This window comes from Malania oleifera, chromosome 11 (assembly GCF_029873635.1).
Source record: "Malania oleifera isolate guangnan ecotype guangnan chromosome 11, ASM2987363v1, whole genome shotgun sequence".
Lineage (NCBI taxonomy): Eukaryota > Viridiplantae > Streptophyta > Magnoliopsida > Santalales > Ximeniaceae > Malania > Malania oleifera.
Window position 1 is genome coordinate 74,757,253 of NC_080427.1, and position 22,464 is coordinate 74,779,716.

The 22,464-nt window shown below is 35.8% G+C and overlaps 2 protein-coding genes across 3 annotated transcripts in view; both read left to right on the forward strand.

Moving 5' to 3' along the window:
• LOC131168338 (26S proteasome non-ATPase regulatory subunit 7 homolog A-like) overlaps positions 1–7,999 on the forward strand; it is an 84,035-nt gene extending 76,036 nt beyond the window's left edge. For both annotated transcript variants that reach the window (XM_058127677.1, XM_058127676.1), the window contains exons 8-10: positions 6,930–6,987; positions 7,093–7,178; positions 7,503–7,999. In XM_058127677.1, the coding sequence (XP_057983660.1) occupies positions 6,930–6,987; positions 7,093–7,178; positions 7,503–7,574 (216 nt within the window). In that variant the 3' untranslated portion in view covers positions 7,575–7,999. The remainder of the gene's footprint in view (positions 1–6,929; positions 6,988–7,092; positions 7,179–7,502) is intronic.
• A 2,015-nt stretch (positions 8,000–10,014) lies between these two features.
• On the forward strand, positions 10,015–13,800 carry LOC131168339 (uncharacterized). The gene is made up of 4 exons (XM_058127678.1): positions 10,015–10,398; positions 10,528–10,620; positions 12,851–13,029; positions 13,607–13,800. The coding sequence occupies exons 1-4, from the start codon at positions 10,221–10,223 to the stop codon at positions 13,670–13,672; spliced, it is 516 nt and encodes a 171-aa protein (XP_057983661.1). The 5' UTR covers positions 10,015–10,220; the 3' UTR covers positions 13,673–13,800.
• Positions 13,801–22,464: the final 8,664 nt, after the last annotated feature.

The following is a 22,464-nucleotide window of genomic DNA, read 5'->3' on the forward strand; positions in this document are numbered from 1 at the left end:
CATGTAGTATGCCATAGATTTTATTCCAGGTTCACAGTTATCTATTTTGCGACATGATAGGATGAACTCTAAAGAGTGTGTTTAATTGAATAGGCAAGTATGAGAACTCTTTGACAAGGGATTTGTAAGGCATAGCCACACTCCTTGTGTATTAGAGCCATCAACAAAATCGCCATCAAGTATAGGTTCCCTATCCCTAGACTTGAGAACATGCTTGATATGCTAGTTGGCTCTAGTTGTTACTCCAAGATTGACCTGGTGAGTATCATCAAATTAGAATTAGACTAGGGGGTCTTTGTCACTTTAAGGGAAGCAAAGTTGTTTGCTAACCTCAAGAAGTGCAGCTTCTTATAGTCTAGCGTGCTCTTTCTTGGTTTTTTGGTCTCTGCATTGGCAATATTTATTGATCCAGATAAAGTTAAAGCCATTAGAGATTGGTTTGAGCCTAGGAGTATTATTGAGTTTGTAATTTTCATGACCTTGCTACTTTCTTTAGGCGATTCATAAGCCATTTGGGCACCATTATGGCTCCCATCATTGAGTGTTTGCAGAAAGCGGAGTTTCGTTGGACCCTGGAGTTGGTAGAGCTTTTAGGGAGGTCAAATAGTAGATGACTGAAGCACTTGTACTTAGGCATCAAAACTTTAGAGGACTCTTTAAGGTGGCTTGTTATGCCTTTAGGATAGGTATAGATGGGGTCTTGAGTTGGGAGGGATATCCTATAGCATTTTTCAATGAAGAAATCTTAGATGCTAGACAGAGATATTACACATACAATGAATCTTTGTTGTAGTGAGATCCTATCAACATTGAAGATATTGCTCGCTATATTAAAAAAAAAAAGTTTGTGTTGACCACCTTACTTTGAGATATTTGAACTCACTAAAGAAGTTGACTGAAGCATGTTGGTTGGGTAAAGTTCCTTAACAAACACACCTTTGTTCTTTAGTATTGTTCCAATGTTGAGACGTGGCCGATTGCCTTAGTAGAGTAGCAATTATTCTCCATATCATGAGAGCTGAGGTCATTGGGTTTGATCGTTGGCCGATGAGTACTCTACTTGTCCTTATTTTGGGATTATCTTTCAAGAGGTGAGTGAGGGCCATCGTGGAGATTTTTCAGATTTCATCATCTAAGAGGGATACCTATTTGGAGGTACCAGGTTATGCATTCCCCACACTTCTCTTTTAGAGGTCTTTTAGTTTGGGAATTGTGTACTGGAGTGTTAGTTGGTCCTTGTAAAGAGAGACAAAACCATTGCCTTAGTTTAGAATAATGTCCTTTTTTGAAGAAGGTTATTGCTAGAATAATGTCTCAATGTTGCAAATATCAATTATCCAAACCTAAGAGACACACACTAGTCTTTATACCTCTCTTCAATTGCCACACAAACCTTGGAGAGACCTAAGTATGGATTTTGTTCTTGGACTCCCAAAATAACCTAGTAACATGATTCCCTGTCCGTTGATAGATTCTCCAAGATGGCACATTTTATCCCATGTGAAAAGACTTCTAATACATCTCATGTGGCTAAATTGTTCTCTAAAAGGTCATCAAATTGCATGGGTTGCCAACTTCCATTGTAACGACTCGATTTTTAATGCCATTTTTTTTTCCCCACATATATGAATTGTAAAATTTCACTGCTCTGATACCTTCTGATATAAACCAACCCATCATCACGGACCAAATAGGTATTGTGGAATCTGAAACTCAATAAACTACCTATGCAGCTGAAAGAAGAATACATATAACCATGTCAATATATACAATTCCAGAGTGTCAAAATTTCCCAGAATATGCATACATAGTCATTCCCAAAATGCCCTCACCTAGACCTAGGGACTACTCAAAAAGAGACTTCCCAAAAATACTCACCCTACAGACAGGGCAGTACTGTAGTCCCCTCTATCTGCGAGCCTAATATGCTCACCTAGCTGGATCACCTGAAAAATGTTAAATCACTGGGATAAGACAATGCTCAGTAAGACGAAGTATGCTATTGCTAGTGTGTGGCAGATAAGTTTACATAATTGTAAAATCTGATTTAAAAGTACTACAAATAACTGAGTCTGAGGAAACACGTATAAATAATACACAGTATAACTCATACCTAAGTTGCTTAACATAAACTGTTTTTCTAAATATTCTATTCATAATACTTCTAATATTCATAGGTATGTCTATGGTTTCTGTAAATCTGGATACATATATAATAACTGAGAAAATTCCCTAGATGGATAACTGAAAGTCACGATTTAACCCCTCATGACAGGGTTGTGCGGCCCGCAGGAGAGACCTATTACTGGCTGGCCGACCAAGATAAGTCAACTGAACTCTGAAAGTCAGATCAGCTTCCTCAACCCTAACTTCCTCAACCCTAACTGACGGGGAGCCTATCCACAACATAGGCACGATCGACTACTGAAAATCCACACACTATCTTAGTTATGTGGTTGCACTCTGAACTGAAAATAGTTACGGTACCGTGCTCTGCTGACTAAATTTGGTCCATCAGGGTTTGATACTATATATATATATATATATATACGTAACTGATATTTCTATATTGTTGTTTTTCCATGATTCTAATATTACTAAAATAACTATAACATGAAATAACTTATCTAAATATGCTGTGTAATCTGAATACTAAATATCTTAATACTAAATATCTGAAGTGTTATGGTTCTGAAATATGAAAATCATGGTATACTGAAAATGCTGTATTATTTATTTTATTGAATATATTCCATAAAATATGATTCTGCAAAATCTGAGAATATCTATCTATCTGTAGATATTTTTATGTGCATATATATACCGTACATCATGATATTCTCAAATTCGTGTAAATTCTATATAATAATATTTTCTGACAATATACTATAAATCATGATATCTAAAAGCTATATAAAAATACTATATTGTGTTGATACTAACTCATGCCACACAACTAAATAAAATGCCTCTGTACTGAAATCTATACTTTCCCGAAAACACATGAAACTACAGATAATATTACTAATTTAACTGGCATAGCATATTTCCCTTACCTGACTATCTGAGCACTAAATTCTATTTACAATCTCACGCATGCGGCATTCATAATTTCAACATCCTGAGATAACACGCGTATAATTTCTCAATCAAACAACTAAATTGACCTAGATAATTATCACATACATATTCTCCCCAAATCCACATATGCACAATTTCTAAACTATAAATCATTTATCATTTTACCGGGGTTCCTGAAACATCACTCATTGGGGTCCTCAACCCATGCCTGCAAGTTCTCAAAACACCCTATTCCTGAAAATATAATACCCTAATTTTACTTCACAAAACTCTAGTATATTCTTATATAATATAAAATCTAGGCTCAAACAACTTGGTAATACTAACAATACCCAAATAATCTACTTACCCTGATTTTGGGATGGTTTTCAAGTTGGCCTAACCAACAAATTACTCCAGCAGATTTGTAGATAATTCTCCCAGGAGTAACGTGACAGCTTTGGATCGTCGAATCGGTGAAGAATGGGTTCAGAATCATAGAGAGAAGGTAGAGGAACCGAGCTAAAGAGAAAGTGAGAGAAAATCTAATTTTTCCTTGCAAAGAATGGGTTTTCGGCCTTTTATAATGTGCTTGTCCACGTGGCCTTGTTGATGAGCCACGATACCTCGTCGACGAGTCCATGAAGGAGATTCGTCGACGAGCACTTAATCCTTGTCAACGAGTTTCAGGCTCTGGAAATAGGTCTCTCGGTAAGTTCTCATCAACAAGTCACGCGTCCCCATTGACAATCCCAAGCTCATCGACGAGCACTTCTACACTCGTTGATGAGACCCTACTAAACCTTTTTTTTAAAATTCATTTTCTCTCTTTTCTTTCATTATTTAATTACTGTAATTCTTCGGGTCTCTACGTCCATTGTGTCTGATAGGGATGTCAAGTTTCAAATTACTTTGGGATGACACTTTGGAAAATGTATGGGACTCACTTTAATGGTCAGGCTAAGGTCGTGAATCGTAGTCTTGGTGACCTACTTAGGTGTGTTGTGGGAGAAAAACATAGGAATTGGGACTTAATTTATGTTTTCTTTTGCTTGCCACCCCTAAATTGAAGGCCAAATTGAGATTGTGAATCATAGTTTTGGTGACCTACTAGGTGTGTGATGGGAGAAAATAGGTCAATTGGAACTTAGTGCTACTTACTTTTGAGTTTGTGAATAGGTCATTGATGTTGTTCAATTGCCTCCAAATGCCTGATATTAGAGCTTGCTGAGTCTTTTATTCATCAGACTCTTGATTTGTATGCTGAGGTTAGGCAAAAACATGCTATGAGTAACACGGACTACAAACTTGCTGCAGATGCACACCATAGAGCTAGAGACTTTAATATAGTGTCATGGTTCAAATTAGACCAAAACACTACCCTAGATATTCATTTAAAAAGCTCCATGCTTGTGCCTTTGTCCCTTTCACCCCATTGAGAAACTTGGACCTGATGCATATTTCCTTGATTTTCCTACTCATATGACCATTAATCTAGTGTTTAATGTTCAGGATTTGACACCTTACTAAGGCACCTTTAAGCCTCTTGCTTTTCCATCTAGTGCTGATGTAAGGTCAGTAGCTCCTCAGCCTCCATATATTTCTCAGCCACAGGAGACATTGGAGTCTATTTTGGATGATGGGTTTGTGACATTCCCTCAGGGTAGTTTTCTTTGATACTTGGTATGGTGAAGAGGTTGTCCCTAGTCAGCTGCTATATGTCTATCTGAGGATAATGTCTATGTTCATGAGAACACACTTGAGTTGCTAGAGTCATATTTACAGTGCCACTCTTTCAAGCTGAGTTCCTTTGAGGACGAGGATTATGACAGATGATCATCTACGTCCTTTAGGGCCACCCATTCAACACACCTCTTTTAGGCATAGATTTAGGAAATTGTGCTCGTATTAGGTTTTCCTTTGTTTTGTTTGATGACTTTCCATGGTATTGTGTAATTTCATGTTTCATTGGGGTTTGTATGGCATATTTGCAGTCCCACTTTTTGGGGCTGAGTTCCTTTCAGGCCAAGGAATATGACAGAGGACCGTTTACGTCCTTTAGGCCGCCCATTTGGCACACCTATTTTAGGCATAGATTTAGGAAATTGTGCTTGTATTAGGATTTACTTTGTATTGTTTAGTGACTTTCCCTGGTATTGTGTAGTTTCATGTTTCGTTGGGGTTCTTATGTAAATATGTATTAGTAGTAGTATCTTGAATCCGAAGATCATTTGAATCAGAATTGCAAGTACACTTTCCCCCTCTCCCCTTCTTGCAGGTTCTTCATCTTCTGTCTAAATCTCTGTTCTGTTCTCTCTTTTTGTTCTCTCCCTTTTCTGTCTAATTCTCTGCTGTCCTGCAGCCCCTTCTGTCTTCTCTTCTCTTCTCTTCTTCTTATTCTCTCCCCATTATTCTCTCATTCTCTCTGATTTCTGAATTCTGTTGCTTGTCCTAGATCATGTAAATAGGCTAAGGTCCCCCCCCTTTTTGGTCAGCCTTATTTCACACTTGTGTTGCATCAGCCTATATGTTCATATTTGTAAATAGGTTTAGAGTTCTTAATCTAGCCTAGTCTAACCAAGCCATCAAACATGGATTATATAGTTGTTTGTGTTGTGTTGTGAAATAAGCCAAGACATCCACAAAGATCAGGATGCTTTAGACTATTCGTCCTTTAGTTCAATTTGTGCATATCAATCAAAATATTCTGTTATTGTTGGAGAATGGAGACTTAGCTGCCTTTCTGATTGTCTATTCTTACATATGTTCCATGCCCATGTCTGTTGAGTGTGTGTGTGTGGCAGTGTGCATTTGCTCGCAATTATACTTGAGTAGACTCAAGCTTCTGCTATGTCATCCATGGCTTTGAGTAAACAACAGATCCAACATAACACATTCAAGTTCCAATACTATCTTATATTGGGGGTTGATTTTGTTAGTTACAGAAACAAATGACAGTTTGATCTGATCATATTGCATTGTTCCTTTGAGGGTTGTAGAAATTGTCCTGCTTCATATTTTGGTCATGTTATTCTGAATGCTAAAATCAGATGTAAAATTAATTGTAAAAAATTGGCACGTACCAAAGGAATAAGTTTTACCATATGCAAAAATCTATATGGTATTTGTAGTTTGGTTGTGATTCAAAAAATCATTCACACCCCATGACACTGTGACAGTTGATGCCTTGTCAATGTAAATTATGAGGTGGATGCATTTCTTAACTGGACGATCTGTGGGGAATTATCAGACCTAATATAGATTTCGGACTAGTTGGCAATTTTACACTATCCAAAGATTTATCTTAGTCTTTGAATAAAATTTATGCTTAGGGCTATGATGGCTTTGGTAAGGGTGTGTAATTTAAAAGGATGGTAGAGTTGATTCTTACCACACATCTCGGAAAAGAAAAGAAATATATTCCTTGTTTTCATGCATCTTTATTTTTTTCGGGGTTGTTTCCCCTTAAAATTTTCATATGATTAATGATATACCTTACATTTTTTGTTGGTTCATGTTCATGTTGTGAGAGTGATGTGTCACATTGTCTTCTAACTATGATAACCTTCCCCTGGAATCTGTATAAAAAATTAAAACAATGACCATGACATGACCCTAGCAGAGTTAAATTGAGTAGCCTGTTTTGGTCATGTCTAATGTGCCAACATATAGGCGTACCAGAAATCATTCTAGCACCTGTAATGTCATTACTTGATTCAGGAAGAACTAAAATTGTGATTAGTCTTTGACAATGAGTATAATTGTTTCTCACGTGCCAACTTTGCCAGCCCAATCATTTCCTGTTTGTTGTAACACCCCCCCCCCCCAATGTTTTTTTAACCTTTTTTTCTCCTTGAATAAAATTGCAGGATATGTTCAATCTTCTTACAAATATCAATGTAACCGAGTTAATCAGAGCATTTTATGGTAAACCAGCCAGAGATGTTTATTATCCTCTGTTCCTTGTATCTTCACTGGTTCAAGTCTGTTTACAACCAGATCTTTGACCTTTGTTATCCCTTCTGTATGCAGTGAAAACAAATGATATGATGTCAGTAATATATCTTTCATCTCTCATCAGAAGTGTTATTGCACTCCACAACCTGATTAATAACAAGGTAACATGCTGCTCCTTCAAACGGTTTGTTTCATGATAAAGTACTAATAATTCATTTTGAGATCATATGAGGACAGTTGGAGAATGTTATCATAAACCAGCCTTCACATGCTGGAATGATGATCATGATGCTGCACTTATTGTGGCAGGTTTTGTCACTGACAAACTTGCTGCTGGATCTATCCAAGCATTTACTTGATTATGATAAGAATAAAAGGAACTCATGTGCTTCATTCATCCCTTGAAATTCTGTCAAAGTTGTAACTTGTAAGTTAACCATGCTTGTATATTTAGATGATTTACATATTTGAGTATTTGATTTCAGTCGTTAAACAAAGAGCACGAGGAAGCTGAGGATGCAAAGACAGCAACCATTCCTTCCGTTGCCAAAACCTGAACATTAGTATTTTCACTGGGTTTTGGGACATCAATGTTACAGCTCCAGTTCTTGGCGAAGGGGAACTTGGTTTAATGTTACTTCAAGAGTCATCTTTCCTTCATGAGGATTTTGTCGTCTCTGCAGTGCAGTTGTGGACGTTCAGGGTCCACCCCCATTGTTTTGTTATATTGTGATGTTTGTGAAGTGCAGGTGTATGACATGTTATGGCATCTTAAGATAGCCATGATGTCAAAATATCTTTCCTCCCCAAATTTCTATCCATTTCCAGCAATTGAGCTAGGTGTCCCTGCTGATGCATTTGTTGTTTTTGGCATTGTCATTGAAATCCACCAGTCATTTGACCATTAAAGCTTGTACAAAATGTTCCTCAAACCTTAATTTGCCTATGTAGAAATGAATCCCCTAATGCTTGCCCTGTCTAATTTTTTCTCGTGCAGTAATGTCTTTTTTTTTCCGGGCAATGGTTACACATTTTCTCTACATTTAGCACAATGTTGTTTTTTACATGTTTGTGTTTTATTATTTCATGTTTTGATAAACATTTGAAACTCAAATGACTCCTCTTCAAAGAAGTTTGGTTTCTTCTTAGGTTTGAAAAAGTGCGGATCTCTCCCTAAGTTTTGAAAATTTTGGGCCGCTCATAGTTTGATTAAAATTTTTAATTTTCTAACCTCAAGAAAGCTTAATATATTTTTTTAAGAAAAAGAAAATAAAAAAAAAAAATCATCAAATGAAAGTGTCATTAGATGGTGCGAAATAAAGGGATCTAAATTTGTAATGAATGTTTTGTTAAAAATATTATAGTTTATAATTTTTTACAAACTAGCAATGACAAATTTGATCCAAAAAATAGAATCAATCGAAAATTATATATATAAGTCACTATTATTAGATTATAAATTATAAATATGATTCTTATAAAATGTGTATGTATGAGCCTATAAATACATGGTTTTCCAAATCAAAACTCAACAAAGAATTGAAAAATCTGTTTGAGAAACTGAAAATACTCTTATACTTCCAAAGTTCTCTTGTTCACTCATTGAAAAAATTTTTTACTGAGATATTTTGAAGTGCTAATCCTTCTTCCTTTGAATTCCTATTGCTAATCTTCCTCTAAGAAGGATATTGGTGAATTTTATACTTAAGCTTCATTCTATTTCATATGGTGCACATTGGGATATATATGGTGAGCTGGTGAATATATATGTATATATATATATATATATATATATATAACAGTTTGTACAAAAATATATATTCAAATACCTTCATTATGTACTACTGTATAGTGTCATAGTCTTGTGTTCTAACATTTGCACATATATAAGAATAAGAAGGTCGTGGGCAGCCTTATAGGCTGCAATGAGCTTGCGTATGTGGTCTCTTGGAAGTAACTATTATGAACATGAATTCAATTATGAAGATGTCACAAACATACCGTGGGTGTTAATAAGACCTTATGGCGTATATATTATCAATTTAAAGGTGCGTTCTTAGTCGAATAAAGTATGATTCTTTGTACTCACAAATGTTTCCTCATGTTAGTATTTAAATAATACGAATACTTTTACGAGGGGCACTAGGAAAGCATCCCTACCATTCTTGATGTCCTTTGACTCCTTTCAATACTACATTAGCATCCTAAAAGAGTGCTTGGGATGGACTATTGTCATTCTTAAGGAATGTCTTAAGCCCCTACTTCAAATTGGGAACCCTTTGATTCCATGGCCAACTTATTCAAGAATTGCCTTGCACTTTTGATCCGGGATGGGCATTTGTGGTGATTCTAGGATTTATCCTTGGGCAATGTCATTCTATATTGATTGGACTATCTAAACATTTATATATTTCTTTGTGTAGTGTAAGTTGTTACTTCTCCAAACTTCGAAATTTGTGTGTGGTGTTAGGTATGCTTGCACCAAAATTGTGCTATTGAAATGATAATTATCTTTAATACTTCTGAGATGTGAGTGGTGATTCCTGACCTTCTCAATTAAGTCGAGGGATGCCATGTCGTGAATACTTAATATTGATAAAATCCATGAGTATATTTATATATTTGGATGAGTACGGTTGGACTCGATCGTACAACTCATGGGTGTGATTCCATCAGCAAATTAAAGGTGATTCATTTTGCCTTAGGATTTTATCATTTCATTGCACGTCACAATAATTTTTGCCATGCTTAAATATTTGTCACATAATTATAGGGTATTCAAAATTTAAAATTTATGTTTTTATGGAAACTAATAAATTTTGCCCAAACTTTTGCTTGACCCTATACCTTTTTCCAAATGACAAAAAAGTTAAAATGAAAATTTAAAAAATTCGAAGTTAGAGGCAATTTAAATTTTCAAATTTATGTTTTAAGGAAAATAATTTTTTTAAAAAAAAAAAAAAAAATAGTGGGTACCAACTACCATGTCGAGTCATCCTCCCAATTAGTACCATGAAAGCAATACCCAATATTTTTCAGTGTAATTAAGCGCATAAATTCTCCTGAGCCAAAACCCCTTTTGTAATTACTAATTGGCTTGAGAAAGCCAGTCAGCTATCCTTGGTCTTTGGTTCAGAGCAAGAAGATTTTGAATGTAATCAGGGATTTGAGCGTTCGAGGTCAGAAAAGGGTTTGAAGAATCAATGGACGAAGATGGTAATGGCAGCTTGGAGATAGGAAGTAAAGGTAAAGGGAGCATCAAGTTTGGGTGCCCACAGGGCTCAGTTGTGGATCTGGACGGTCAGATCCACCAGCTTCCCTGCGGCATCAAGTACGATGGCCCTTCTTCTGTTTCTCACTACTTCAAACCCAAACACACTGGTATCCAACTCGTTTCTCTATCTTTCTGCCTGCCTCATATGTGTATTGTATCTGTATATTGTATTATATTTATACTGTATAATGTATAATGAATAGTGGGTTTTACTTTTTTTTGTTGAATATTATTAGGGATTGAGGTTGATGGGTTAAGAGTGGAGGAAGCTCACTTCAGGGGAAGGAAGCTGCAAGGAGCGAGAGTTCCTCTTCCTGAAGGGTATTGTGGTATGGAGATTGTTCTCTTTTATTTGTTTTGATATTTTGTTTCTTGGGATGGCACAGATTTTCATCTTAATTTCTTTTTGGTTGTTGGGAAAATGTAGCGTAGGGGAGGAAATTGAAATTTTGAGATAGTGGACTTATAAAGATTTTGGATTTTTTTTTTTTTAAAAAAAAAAGGAAGAACAAGAAGACAAAAGGAGGAACTTTCATTTATCGGTGTCTAGGACAAGTATTTGGCTTATTTAATTCAGTTTTATCTAAAATATTAATTACAGATTTCCATTGCCCCTTTTTCCATCAAACAAACAGCAGGTCAATTTAGATATGGTTTCTGTGGAAAATGAAGGAAAATTGTTTTTAAAAATGGAAATTTTCTGGCTTTATCTAAGTATAGTTTTTCAAGTCTTTTATAAACCAAGAAATAAGGGCAGCACTGCAGAAAAAAAAAATCTGTTTTTGTTCTTGTTTTTTGGTTTATAAAAGATTTGGAAAATTATATCTAGCTAAAAGCAATAGAAGTTTTACTTAGTTACTTGAGTGGTGTTTTTTTTTTTATTTTTTCGAATTGAATTCTGAAATCATGATTTGTTTTTTCCTGCAACCAAATAGTACACTTGTCGAGAGCCCATATTTGATATTTAGTTGTTGTGGAATTGTGTGCTTTTGAATGAAGAGTAGTTTTTATTGAAGGAACTTCATTTATGTTTGTCACATGGGATTGACATACTTCATGAATTTACTTGGGAAAAAAAAAGGAAAAAAAGAAAAAAAGAAAAAAAAAAAAAAAAATGAGATACTTCATCACTTGGTTTGTTGGAGTACTCATGCATCATTATGAAGCATTTAATTTTTCAATTAGAATGTAGATGATATAAAATACCTACTGCCATGGTATTGTTCAACCAATGTTTACTGTGTCAAAATATTACTATACTTCTTTAAGTTACCTAGATAAGAGGGTAGGAATTGGTTGCTCAAACCATCAAAATTATCCAAGTTAATAGTGTGGAGGTTGGGAGTATATAACAACCAATGATCTAGTAAACTTGTAATCATGTGGCTTGATTACTTATATATAATTGTGTATATGTTTGTATGTATTTATGTATAGTTTTTTGTCTTTGTTTTGCTTCAACTTTGAAGCTATTTTTTGTTCGTGGAATGTCTATTTCTAGGATTATACGAATGATAAATAAGAATTTGATAGCTTTCAAATGAACATGTACTCTAATCATATTATCATAAAGCAAATGACAATTCAAAAATGTTTATTAATCCAAATCATGGTATAAACAAGGAATGATTATTCTGAAGTTTTACCATGGGAATGTGTATTCATTTACTATTCCACAGATTGTATAACATAAGCTTTTGCATTAGTGATTATTTTTTTTTTAATCTATAATATTAATCCCTATACAATTTAATGACATTTTCAACTCATTCCATTTTATTCCCAAGATGAGCCATTCAATGAACCAAATGCAACCGTAGTTTCTTTGTTGTTATTATTGCTTTGTTGTTGTAGTTGTTGTTTGTGTGTCTTTTTTTTTTTTCATAAACAAACCAGAGCATGTAAAAAAAATAGCTGATAACAATCCAAAATCCTAAAGCGTAAGCCTGTACTAAATCATGGTGGCTGTGCATACCATGTTTCTGTCAGTATGGTGGTGTTTGATCTCGTCTCTTGTGGGGCTCTGCTTGCCTCATGTAAAATTTGAGGTTCGATGGAACTTCATTATTTGTTTTGGATGCTTATGCATGTAGGGACAATGCAAAATTCTAAATATTACCATCTTGGATGTAGATTTTTTGTTGGAAGGCCCTCAGCACTGGAGCTCTTTTGATGTGGTACGGCTTCCAAGAGGAAGAAGAGAGAGAACATAGGAGGAAGAAGAAGATAAATAGGGAAAGCGACATGGTTACTCCATTCAATTTCCAAATAATCATCCTGTTTCTACATTACAATAGCGTTCCATGAAAAACCAAAAACAGGAAAATTACAGTTTTGAGACACATCATCCAACTCCCGCATAAACATAAGCCTGAGTGCCTAACTAATTAAATCTGTAAAGTAAGTTAACCTAACAGATTTGGGTTTAGGACCCAACAAGCTGTTGACCTCATCCTTTTGAATTGGCCTCCAAATAGGTTCAAATTGATCTATTCAATGGCCCCTTCCCTTCCTGCATCACTTTGGTTGTCCTGAAACGGATTTTTTTCCACTTTGCAGGCTTTATCTTAGGTAAGAACAGTGTCAAGAAAAGAAAATTTGAATTGTCTGAAGAAAACTCAAACTGTTGGGAGGCGAAAGCAAAATTTCAGAGCATAACATTTTGGAATCACGAGAGTCTTCCTTCACAAGATGATGTGTGCTTGCGTTCTTTTCACTGGTTTCCAGTTGCGAATGCAGTAAGTTTCTGTTTGATAAAGTTCCAGTGACATAATTTGCTGCATTTTTATATGGCTGCCTAGCTATCTTGGTGAACTTAAATAAACAATATCACTATTAAAACTGTGATCTTGAAACTAATTAACATACAGGGGCATATTTACTAGGGTCATTTTCCATTTGTGCATCCGTCCCATTGACTGATAACAGCATGAGTATGGGTTGAAAACCAATTGGGATGGTTCAAAATAAGATTTGGGAAATAGTCCTGTTTAGAACCAATCAATGTTTTAATTATTTCCATGAAGTGGTATTGTCTTGATGATAACTTGAAGCATTTCTACAATTGAAGTTTTGTTTGGATTGTTTTAATTTCTTGGTTTGCCCCCAAGCAACTAAAGCTTTTAAATACACGGGCAAGTATGCATAGCCATGTGCAGGAAGGAGGATTATCAATCGATATATGGATTGTGAAGTTTCTAAATCTATCGATTATGTCATTTTTTGTTTGGTCATATAGGTAGACTTCATTTTATGAGGTATGCATGGTCACATGTTCTTGCTGCTACCTTACTTCAATCCTCTTTGTGCATGCAGCTGCACAAGCCAGTGACAGCTGAGGATTTGGCTTCTGTACTTCCAATTGTTCAAGGGAAAGATTGACTTGGAAATCTGACAGCATCATGTGTATTCAGCCATAGTTTCAATGTGCTTCATACATTTAAAGACAGTATTAGAATTATTTGTCCTCCTCTCTCTCTCATATTAAATGACTGTGTGCTTGGAAGAAATGGGTTTAAATATGATTCATTAGATGTATGCCAAAACATGGGTGGGTGGTGTAGGGGAACATTGACCACAGCTTCCGAATTGCCAGTTTCTTGCATTTGTATTCTATACCGTGTCGACATTTTTGAGTTCAGCCATCAGCCTGCCCTGTAAATCATGGCATTTTCGGAGTGCAAACCAGTCTTGCAGTTTCCCAAACTTGAAGTGGGGAAACTTAGGCTTCAATTGATGAAATGAAATAGAAATTAAAATTAAAATTGTATAGGGATATACTAATTCAAACCAAAAAAAATAGTAAGCAAAATGGTGTTATTTTATCAAATACAAATGAAAAAAGTTGTGACAAACACATCTATTATCCTTGAGAAATTCCCGGGTATGCTAAGCAAAGTATGCAGGACACATCATCATCGATTTGATGTTTCTTTATACTGATTGTGGGACCTGTCAAGTGAACGGCGAAATGTCCAAAATTTGTCTATATATAATTCCAAAACGAAACCATCTGGATTGTAATTGACCCCTTATAGGGCATGCTTTTCTTCATACCAGTATTCCTAGCAAGCCACTAGATTTGAAAGGCATGCCTCTTTCTCAGGACTCCTGGCTGAATGACCCTCGTATATTTTCACTTATCTTCTGAGCCTCAAATGCACACGGGTTTCTTTCCCTTAGAAAATTGACGAGGCTCTTTAAACCCTTTTGCCCATTCTTGGAGGCTCTTCGAGCAATAATGAGAGTTGAAACAGCCAAACAGGCCATGGCAAAAGCAAGCCTAGTTCACTGGTGACATTCCTGTTGTGGCCAATTTTGTAGATCTTCATTCGCATTTGTTGATTTTGAAAAGGACAATACTCAAAGGCGTCTCCTAAGGTCTTTGGAGTTCCTAAAAACCAACAAAGAATACTCTTAACATTAAAATGTACTGATAAAACGACCTTGCATTTGCTGGTTATTAGTTGATAAAATGATTTACTCTTTATGTTTTTATCATTTCACTCAATAGAATATTTATCATTCTACTTAAGTTTTACACAAGGAAACACCACAAGGCCATAAAACATATGGCAGGAGGCCCTGCAACAAGGCTACACAATATGCATTGATAACCCCCATAGGCCAAAGATTGTATAGGTAAGCAATTTTTATAAACTAAAATGATCATATTTACTTATTTATTGCCACTAACTTAAGGTAGGAGACGATCCCTAAAGGTGATCATGGTCTCTCCAATTTGTTTTTTTCTTAGTTGCATGTGATTGCCAATAGAATGAATGTCGATGTTCAGATAACATTGTGTGTGACAGTATAATAGGCATAGGATATTATTATTTAAAGGGTTGTATTTTGATAGAGCATATACAATACTTTTATTCTTTTTATAGAGGTCTGTAATTAATTTATTTTATAAAATTTTTGTGTAAAGCATGTGAGTACCTGCTTAGTTGCAAAAAATATTTTTCATTTTTATTTCTTATTTTTCTAAAAAATTATACATATTTTAGCTTATTTTTATTTTTCCAAGATTTATTTTAAGGAATTAGAAAATTAAGAGTTTGTTTAAATGTTTGAAATAAATTTTCATTTTTTTTCATTTTTATATTTTATAATAATTTAAAAAAAAAAAAAAGATTTGAAGGGATGGCTTCGCTGCACTGGCTCAAAGTGTGGGAACTACCTCTTACAAAAATTTAAGGTAAGGTTGTGTACTATAGATTCATTGTGATTCATCTCTTCCGCGGATCCTACATAGGCAAGAGCTCTACACACCAAGCTACCTTATATATAAAATTTGAAAATTATTACAATAAAGATAATTTATTTTTAAATTTTTTTTAAAAGGTAATATTGGGATCATGGATTTTGGGGTTTGAAATTCAATATATAATCCACAAAAATTAAAGTGTAAGATCTGAATTTCATGCTCCCATATAAAAGGTAAGGAGTTAGAAATTTAGAAAATAGTAATAAAAATATTTATTTCTAATTTTTGTATATGAATATAGAAAATTTAAAAATAAGGTGTAATTATTGCACCTCTTCACACATCAATTTTGGTGAAGGGCTTCAACATCATCTTTGTTTTCCATTTAGTTCAAATTTTTATTGATGAGGATGCATGCAGAAGAGGCTTAATCGGATGGGTCGGTCAGTCTCCTTTGGATAAGACTTACGGTATTACAGTCGAGCAATCGTTCAAGCTTACAACAACCTGTTATGTGGAGGGTAATCTACACATTATCTTGAGGAAAAGGGGTAGTGGTTCATAAGGTGGTTGTCATTTATCCACGAAGGCCTTGGTTTCTCTTTATCAATTTTATTAAATTTTTGAAGTATATTAATGAGGAAGCCCGCATGTGACGACAGATGGCATGGTATGCAAGTAGACAAGAAAACTAGGATTTTAGGATGCTTCGAGATAAAATCGTCGATGAAATCATTGACAATTATAGTGAATTTATCGACGGTTTGCATTCAATTTGAAATCGTCGCAACGATTACATTAAATTTATCAACGATTTTGTTTCTGACTGAAACCGTCAATGGTTTTCCCTATAACCATCGAAGGTTTCCAATCTATTAAGTTTGTTATCTGTTTTCAAGTTAGTTTCTTGTTAGTTAGTAGTTAATTGGTTTGACAATTATCATTTTATGTGTATATGTACATGGTTTGTTGATGTACAAAGAAAATATGCAAAAAATAATACAAGTTGGAGTTTTCATTTTCCTCTCCAAGATTCTATTTTTCTTTCTTTGTTTCTTGCAATATACCTTTTCCTTTATTCTGATATGGTATCAGAGCAAGGTTCTTGTTTTTTGATTGAAGATTTTTCGAATCCATATTTTATTTTCATAGAGAAAGTCCTGATTCAATCTTGGTTTCTCAGCCTTTGAATGGTGAGAACTATTATACGTGTAGCAGATCAATGTTGACAACTCTTAATGCCAAGAACAAGACGGGTTAATTTTGTGGATGGAACGTTTTCTTAGCCTGAAGATTAGTTTGATCCACTATACATTCTATGGTTCCGTTGCAACAACATAGTTCTTTTGTGGATCTTGAATTCTCTCATACGTGAAATTACTACTAGTGTTATCAACACTTCGATTGCTCAAGAAGTTTGGGGGAATCTGAAAATTGGATTCACACAAGGTAATGGCCCCAATTTATTTCAACTCAAGAAAGATCTTGCTTCATTAGTTCAAGATCAATCTTTTGTTAGATCTTATTACACAAAATTGCAAGCTGTATGGAATGAATTTTCTACTGTGAAACCAATTCCTAATTGTTCTTGTAATCCAAGATGTTCTTGTGGAGCTTTAAAAACAGTGATTGAGCAACATCAAAAGAAATATGTTGTTCAATTTTTTATGGGTCTCAATGATTCCTTTACACATATTCAAGGGCAAATTTTTCTCACGGATCCAATTTCATCCATTAATAAAGTTTTATCTCTTACCTTACAAGAAGAAAAGTAAAGAAATGTGGTGGGATCATCCTTGATGACTGAAAGCAAGAATGTTCCTGGAACAATGGCCAAGAATTATCAGAAGCAATGTCCCAAGCTAGTTTTTACTCGTTGTGGTCTCACCAGGCATACAGTTGACAAATGCTACAAGTTACATGGATGTCCACCTAGATATCGTCAGAATCCAAGAACCAAAACATCTTCTGCCCATCAAGTTTCATTATCTTCCAATGACCCAAATTGTTCTTCCACAACTCCTCGGTTTCATTTCACCAAAGAACAATGTCAAGAACTTCTTTCTTTTATACAACCCTCTTCACAAACACCTCAACCCACAGCTATGAATGCCATGAGCTAATCATTTGCTATTTCAAACTCTTTGAGTTTATCAGGTATGATTAATTTACCTGATTTTGTTTCTAAGCAATCAAATTCTTGGATAATTAATAGTGGTGCTACTTATCACATGGTCAATTCTATTTCGCATCTCATTACAATAACCTCTGTTATAAACACATCAGTAAAATTGTCTAATGGAACATGTGTTCTTGTTACACATATTAGAACTGTGAAAATATCAGATTCATTAGTTCCTTATAATGTTTTGTACGTTTTGTAGACACCCCATTTTTTCTAGGCCAAGTATAATAATAATAATAATAATAATAATAATTGCTACTACTATTATGATCATTAATATTATTATTATTATTACTACTACTACTAGTTTACTATTATTAATAGTTTATTATTATTATTATTATTATTATTATTATTATTATTATTATTATTATTATTATTATTATTATCACAACAAAAGAACACAAAAAGAAGAAACAAAATAAATACCAAAATACAAAAATTCAAAACACATGTAAATAAGAAAGCAAAGTGCTAGAAGATAAGGAAGTTGGTACAAGCAATGGGCGTGGACAAAAAGCACGGGGTTCATGCAAATTACATATAGTTAGAGAGATGCCCAAGTAGCCTATATGAAGGCAAGCCTACACTCGCACAGGCCGGGGGGGGGGGGGTCTTTCATCATTGTTCACGCGTCCTTTTCTCTATGGCATTCTCCTAGAGCCTCCATCATCGTCCTCGCCACCCTCGAGTCACCCTCCATTATCACCACCGCTTGCAAATGCCACCCCGACCCAACACCACCATCCTCCCTCTACGCAACCCAAGACCACCATCTCAACCTTCGTTCGCAACTTCTCTCTCAGCTCCCGGCACCACCGTCTCTCCTCACCTCTACCATCTCAGCCTCACAACCACCTGTTCTGCCTCTCTCACCGAGCATCTTTCCCATTCTCCTGTCTCTCTCTCTCACCAGCGTAACCACCAACTCACACGAACGCACAGCTCCATCCTCGCACAAGACTCATCTCCAAACCTCCATTTCTCTCCTTTCTTCCGCTGACTCTCACACCCTGAAAACATCCTCCACCCTCGGCATCTCCGATCTCAATTTCTATCCTTCATCCTCACTCCCTCTCTGAATCTCTCCATTTTTCTCCCAGCTCTCTCCCTTTTCCTCTAATAGATTGTTCACCATCATCTGAACAACATCACTCCCACCCCATTCTCTTCGACTACCCCACTGCAATCGTCACCATTCCCTAACCACTTGCACGAGCCTTCACTATTCACACCCCACCCATACACATCTTCGTCAGTCCCTCATCTTCGCCTCTAACCGCGAGCCTCATTCTCCATTCTCTTCCCTCTCATTCTACATTCTCTCTGGCACAAGGGGGATTTCCACTTCATTTTCTACTGTTCATGCACACAGGGGAGGCTTGGTGTAAGAACCCGAACCGTGATATAGGGAATTAATTAATTAAGCGAGGGGTAAATTGGTAATCAAGCAAGCTTTGTCAACGAAGCCAGAGTTCGTCGACGAAGTCTTTGTAGTTCTCAGCGACGAAGTGCAGAGTCTCATCGACGAGGAGTGGCCAAGTCAAAGGATTATAAATAGATATTTTCACTAATTCTCAGTTAAGAAAACTCAAATTCTCTCTCTATCTCTCTAGAAACTCAACCTATTCTCTATCTCTCTAGATTTCTTCGCCGTATGTAGCGGGAATCGTAGATCTGACGTTACCACAAGGATCAGGGAAGGATTCTCTATAAGTTCTATGGATTGGATTTTCGTTTCGGGCATTCTCTGGTTTTTTCCCAAGATAGAGGTAAGGCTCGATTTTCAGTTCTGATTAGGTAGTCTTGTAGGTAACAGAGTTGTGAGCGAGTTTTGTACTGTGGGTTGTAAGTTTTGCAACCCGGTTCGCGGTTTAGGGGCCTTGGTGTAATAACCCAAGGAATTTTTTAGCATCTCGTCGATGAACACATTGAATTCGTCGACAAGGATATAAGAGGAGCTTGTTGATAAGGACAGGTTTCGTCGACGAGAAATGACTAAGAGAGGTTTTGGGTAGTCTGAAATTCGTCGACAAAATTCCTTAAAGACTTTTCAACGAGATGACGTGTCTTGTCGACGAATCCGGGGCTATAAATAGTGAAAATCCAAATTTTTCAGCAGAAAGTTAGAGCATACTTTCTCTCTCTCTCTCTCTCTCTCTCTCTCTCTCTCTCTCTCTCTCTCTCTCTCTGTCTAAAACGCACCCCTCCTATTCTCTCTTCGATCTTGGCTCCGTTTCTCGCCGGATTGAAGATCTGAGGCCATCACGACGCTCCTGGCAAAATTCTCTGCAAGTCTGCCAGAGCTCATTGTGGGAGAAATTGGTTTGAGATTCATCCCAAATTCAGGGTAAGGTCTTTTATTCAGAATCTGGTTTTCCTATGGTTATAGGAAATGTTGTTTGTAGGAAAATACTGACGTTTTGTTATGGGAGATATCGTTTTCAGGGTGTTGATTAGAGAACCTTACAGGTGTAGGGCCAGAGTTCAGTGAAGGCTTTTTGGAAACTAAGTAAAAGAAATATGCTATGCTAGCCAATTCTAGTAAATTTTTAGCATAAATTATACGCTTTTACCAGATTATTATTTATAGCAGAAATTTATATATATATATATATATGCATATATACCAGTTATTATACAGAATATGAGTTTTAAAGTAAGTGTGGCCTGAGTAGATATTATCTGATATGGAGTTTTTATACATTTTTCAGTATATCAAGTTATGCAGATATAGTTAGATATTTACAGATTTTATACAGACAGAATACATATACATATACAGTTTTATTTAAATGATTACACAGACAGATATATATATATATATATATATATATGTATAGCAGCATACATATGTTTATTCAAATCAGTATATACAGAGTATATAGAAAGTTATGTTTTCCTAAATGTCATAACACTCAGAGTATACAGATAGATTATACAGATAGAAGATATAGATAGATTTTATAGTTATAGCATCAAGATGCTACAGATATTACAGTATTTACAATACAGAATTATAGTATTATGGTTATTTTGGAAACATGATGAAAACAGTAAAAGAGAGTATATATGTAAATATATAGTATTAAATCCCTGTGAAAAGACTACAAACAGATACAGATATAGAATACAGAGCACAGTACCGTTGCTAATATAAATAGAGTGCAACCACATATCTCAGATAGTGTGTGGGTACCATCAACTGTGCTCGAAGAGTATGCAGCTCCCCAGTTCACTGGGTTGAGGGGGCCAGTTTGACGAGGTAGCAGCCAATCCCATGCCTAAGAGAGTATGCAGTTTGGCCGGACTAAGGTAGTGTAGAGTATAGTGACTTTCCTGGAGGGCCAATCAGGTTAAGTCTCACCTACGGGCCGCACAACCCTGTCATGAGGGGTCAAATCATGACATACAAAGTTTCAGGGATAAAGCACAATTATGTATATGTATACAGTTTTACAGTATTTGATAAATATAGTATGATACTAGCAGTATGAATAGTAGAAAAATTCAAATGATACAGTTATGTTTTAAACTGCGAAAAATATAAGATAAGCTTTACAGACTTATTTTTTTATTACAGCTCAAATATTATTTGAAGTATATATGTAACTTAGTCGCCACACACTAGGAATAGCATATTTCCACTTACTGAGCGTCGTCTCACCCCATTACTTTATCACTTTTTAGGTAAGCCAACTAGGCGAGCAGATCAGGCTCGTGGATAGAGAGTTGACTTGGTTACCCTGGTTGTAGGGTAAGTTTGTGATAGGGTTTTTGTATTTTTTTTGGGGGCTAGATGATACTAGAGGGAGTTATTGTATATGGCTTTGGTCTGAATGTACTGAATTATGATATTGTATAGTATATGTGATTGTATGACTTATGTTTCCGCTGCATAGATATGATTATATATATTGATAAAAAAAATGATATAATTTTGAGGTCGTTACAATTTGGTATCAGAGCCTAGGTTACTAGGTTCTGCATACTCTAGAGTGCAACGAGAAACAATAACAGAATTCATGAAAATAGATTTGAGGTTTTGTTCTGTAATTTGGATACAGGATTTTCGTGGTGGTTTCTATGTTTTTCTTGGGGTGACGATTTCAGGAAAGTCATAGTAAACTATCGACGAGTCGTGTGTTTGGGTTGCAGGATTGGATTTTGGGGCTAGGATCAGGGGAATGGTTAATAGAGGATCTAAAGTTCTAGTTAAATAAGTTAGGTATATATGGGGTATAGGATTTTGAAACGGTGTTCCATATATTTGTAGGATGGACCCAGGAGGCAGTAGCGCTCACGCTAGTGGTGATGATGGAGCGGGTCCTTTTGGCTTAGGGGGTGAAGATTCAGATGTTGTGCTACATAGTGTGACTCAGCAAGTTATGGCTGAGATAGCACAGAGTTCTAGAGAGCAGGGAGGTCCATCTCCAATTCAAGGATGTACCATAGAGAAATTTATGAAGATGAACTCGCCAGCGTTCTCTGGAGCAACTTGCTCTGCAGTTACAAAGAATTGGTTATAGAAAATGGAGAAGATTCTGTTAGTACTTCACTGCACCGGCAAGCAGAGAGTCTTATATGCCATGTATAGGCTGGCGAGGGAGGCCGAGAGATGGTGGTCAGCCACCAAACTGTTGGAGGAGCAGAGGGCAATTCTAGTACTGATGACCTAGGCACGATTCCGGGACGTGTTCTTCGATAGATATTATCTTGCTTCGGTTAGAGAGGCTCAAGTACAAGAGTTTTTGAGTCTGTCCCAGGGGTCGATGA

Bases quoted from the DNA above. Each gene is read 5' to 3' on its own strand.
- LOC131168339 (XM_058127678.1), top strand. From the start codon at position 10,221: ATGGACGAAGATGGTAATGGCAGCTTGGAGATAGGAAGTAAAGGTAAA. The intron at 10,621-12,850 runs GTATGGAGATTG...TCCACTTTGCAG, and splicing joins TCTTCCTGAAGGGTATTGTG to GCTTTATCTTAGGTAAGAAC. The intron at 13,030-13,606 runs GTAAGTTTCTGT...TTGTGCATGCAG, and splicing joins GGTTTCCAGTTGCGAATGCA to CTGCACAAGCCAGTGACAGC.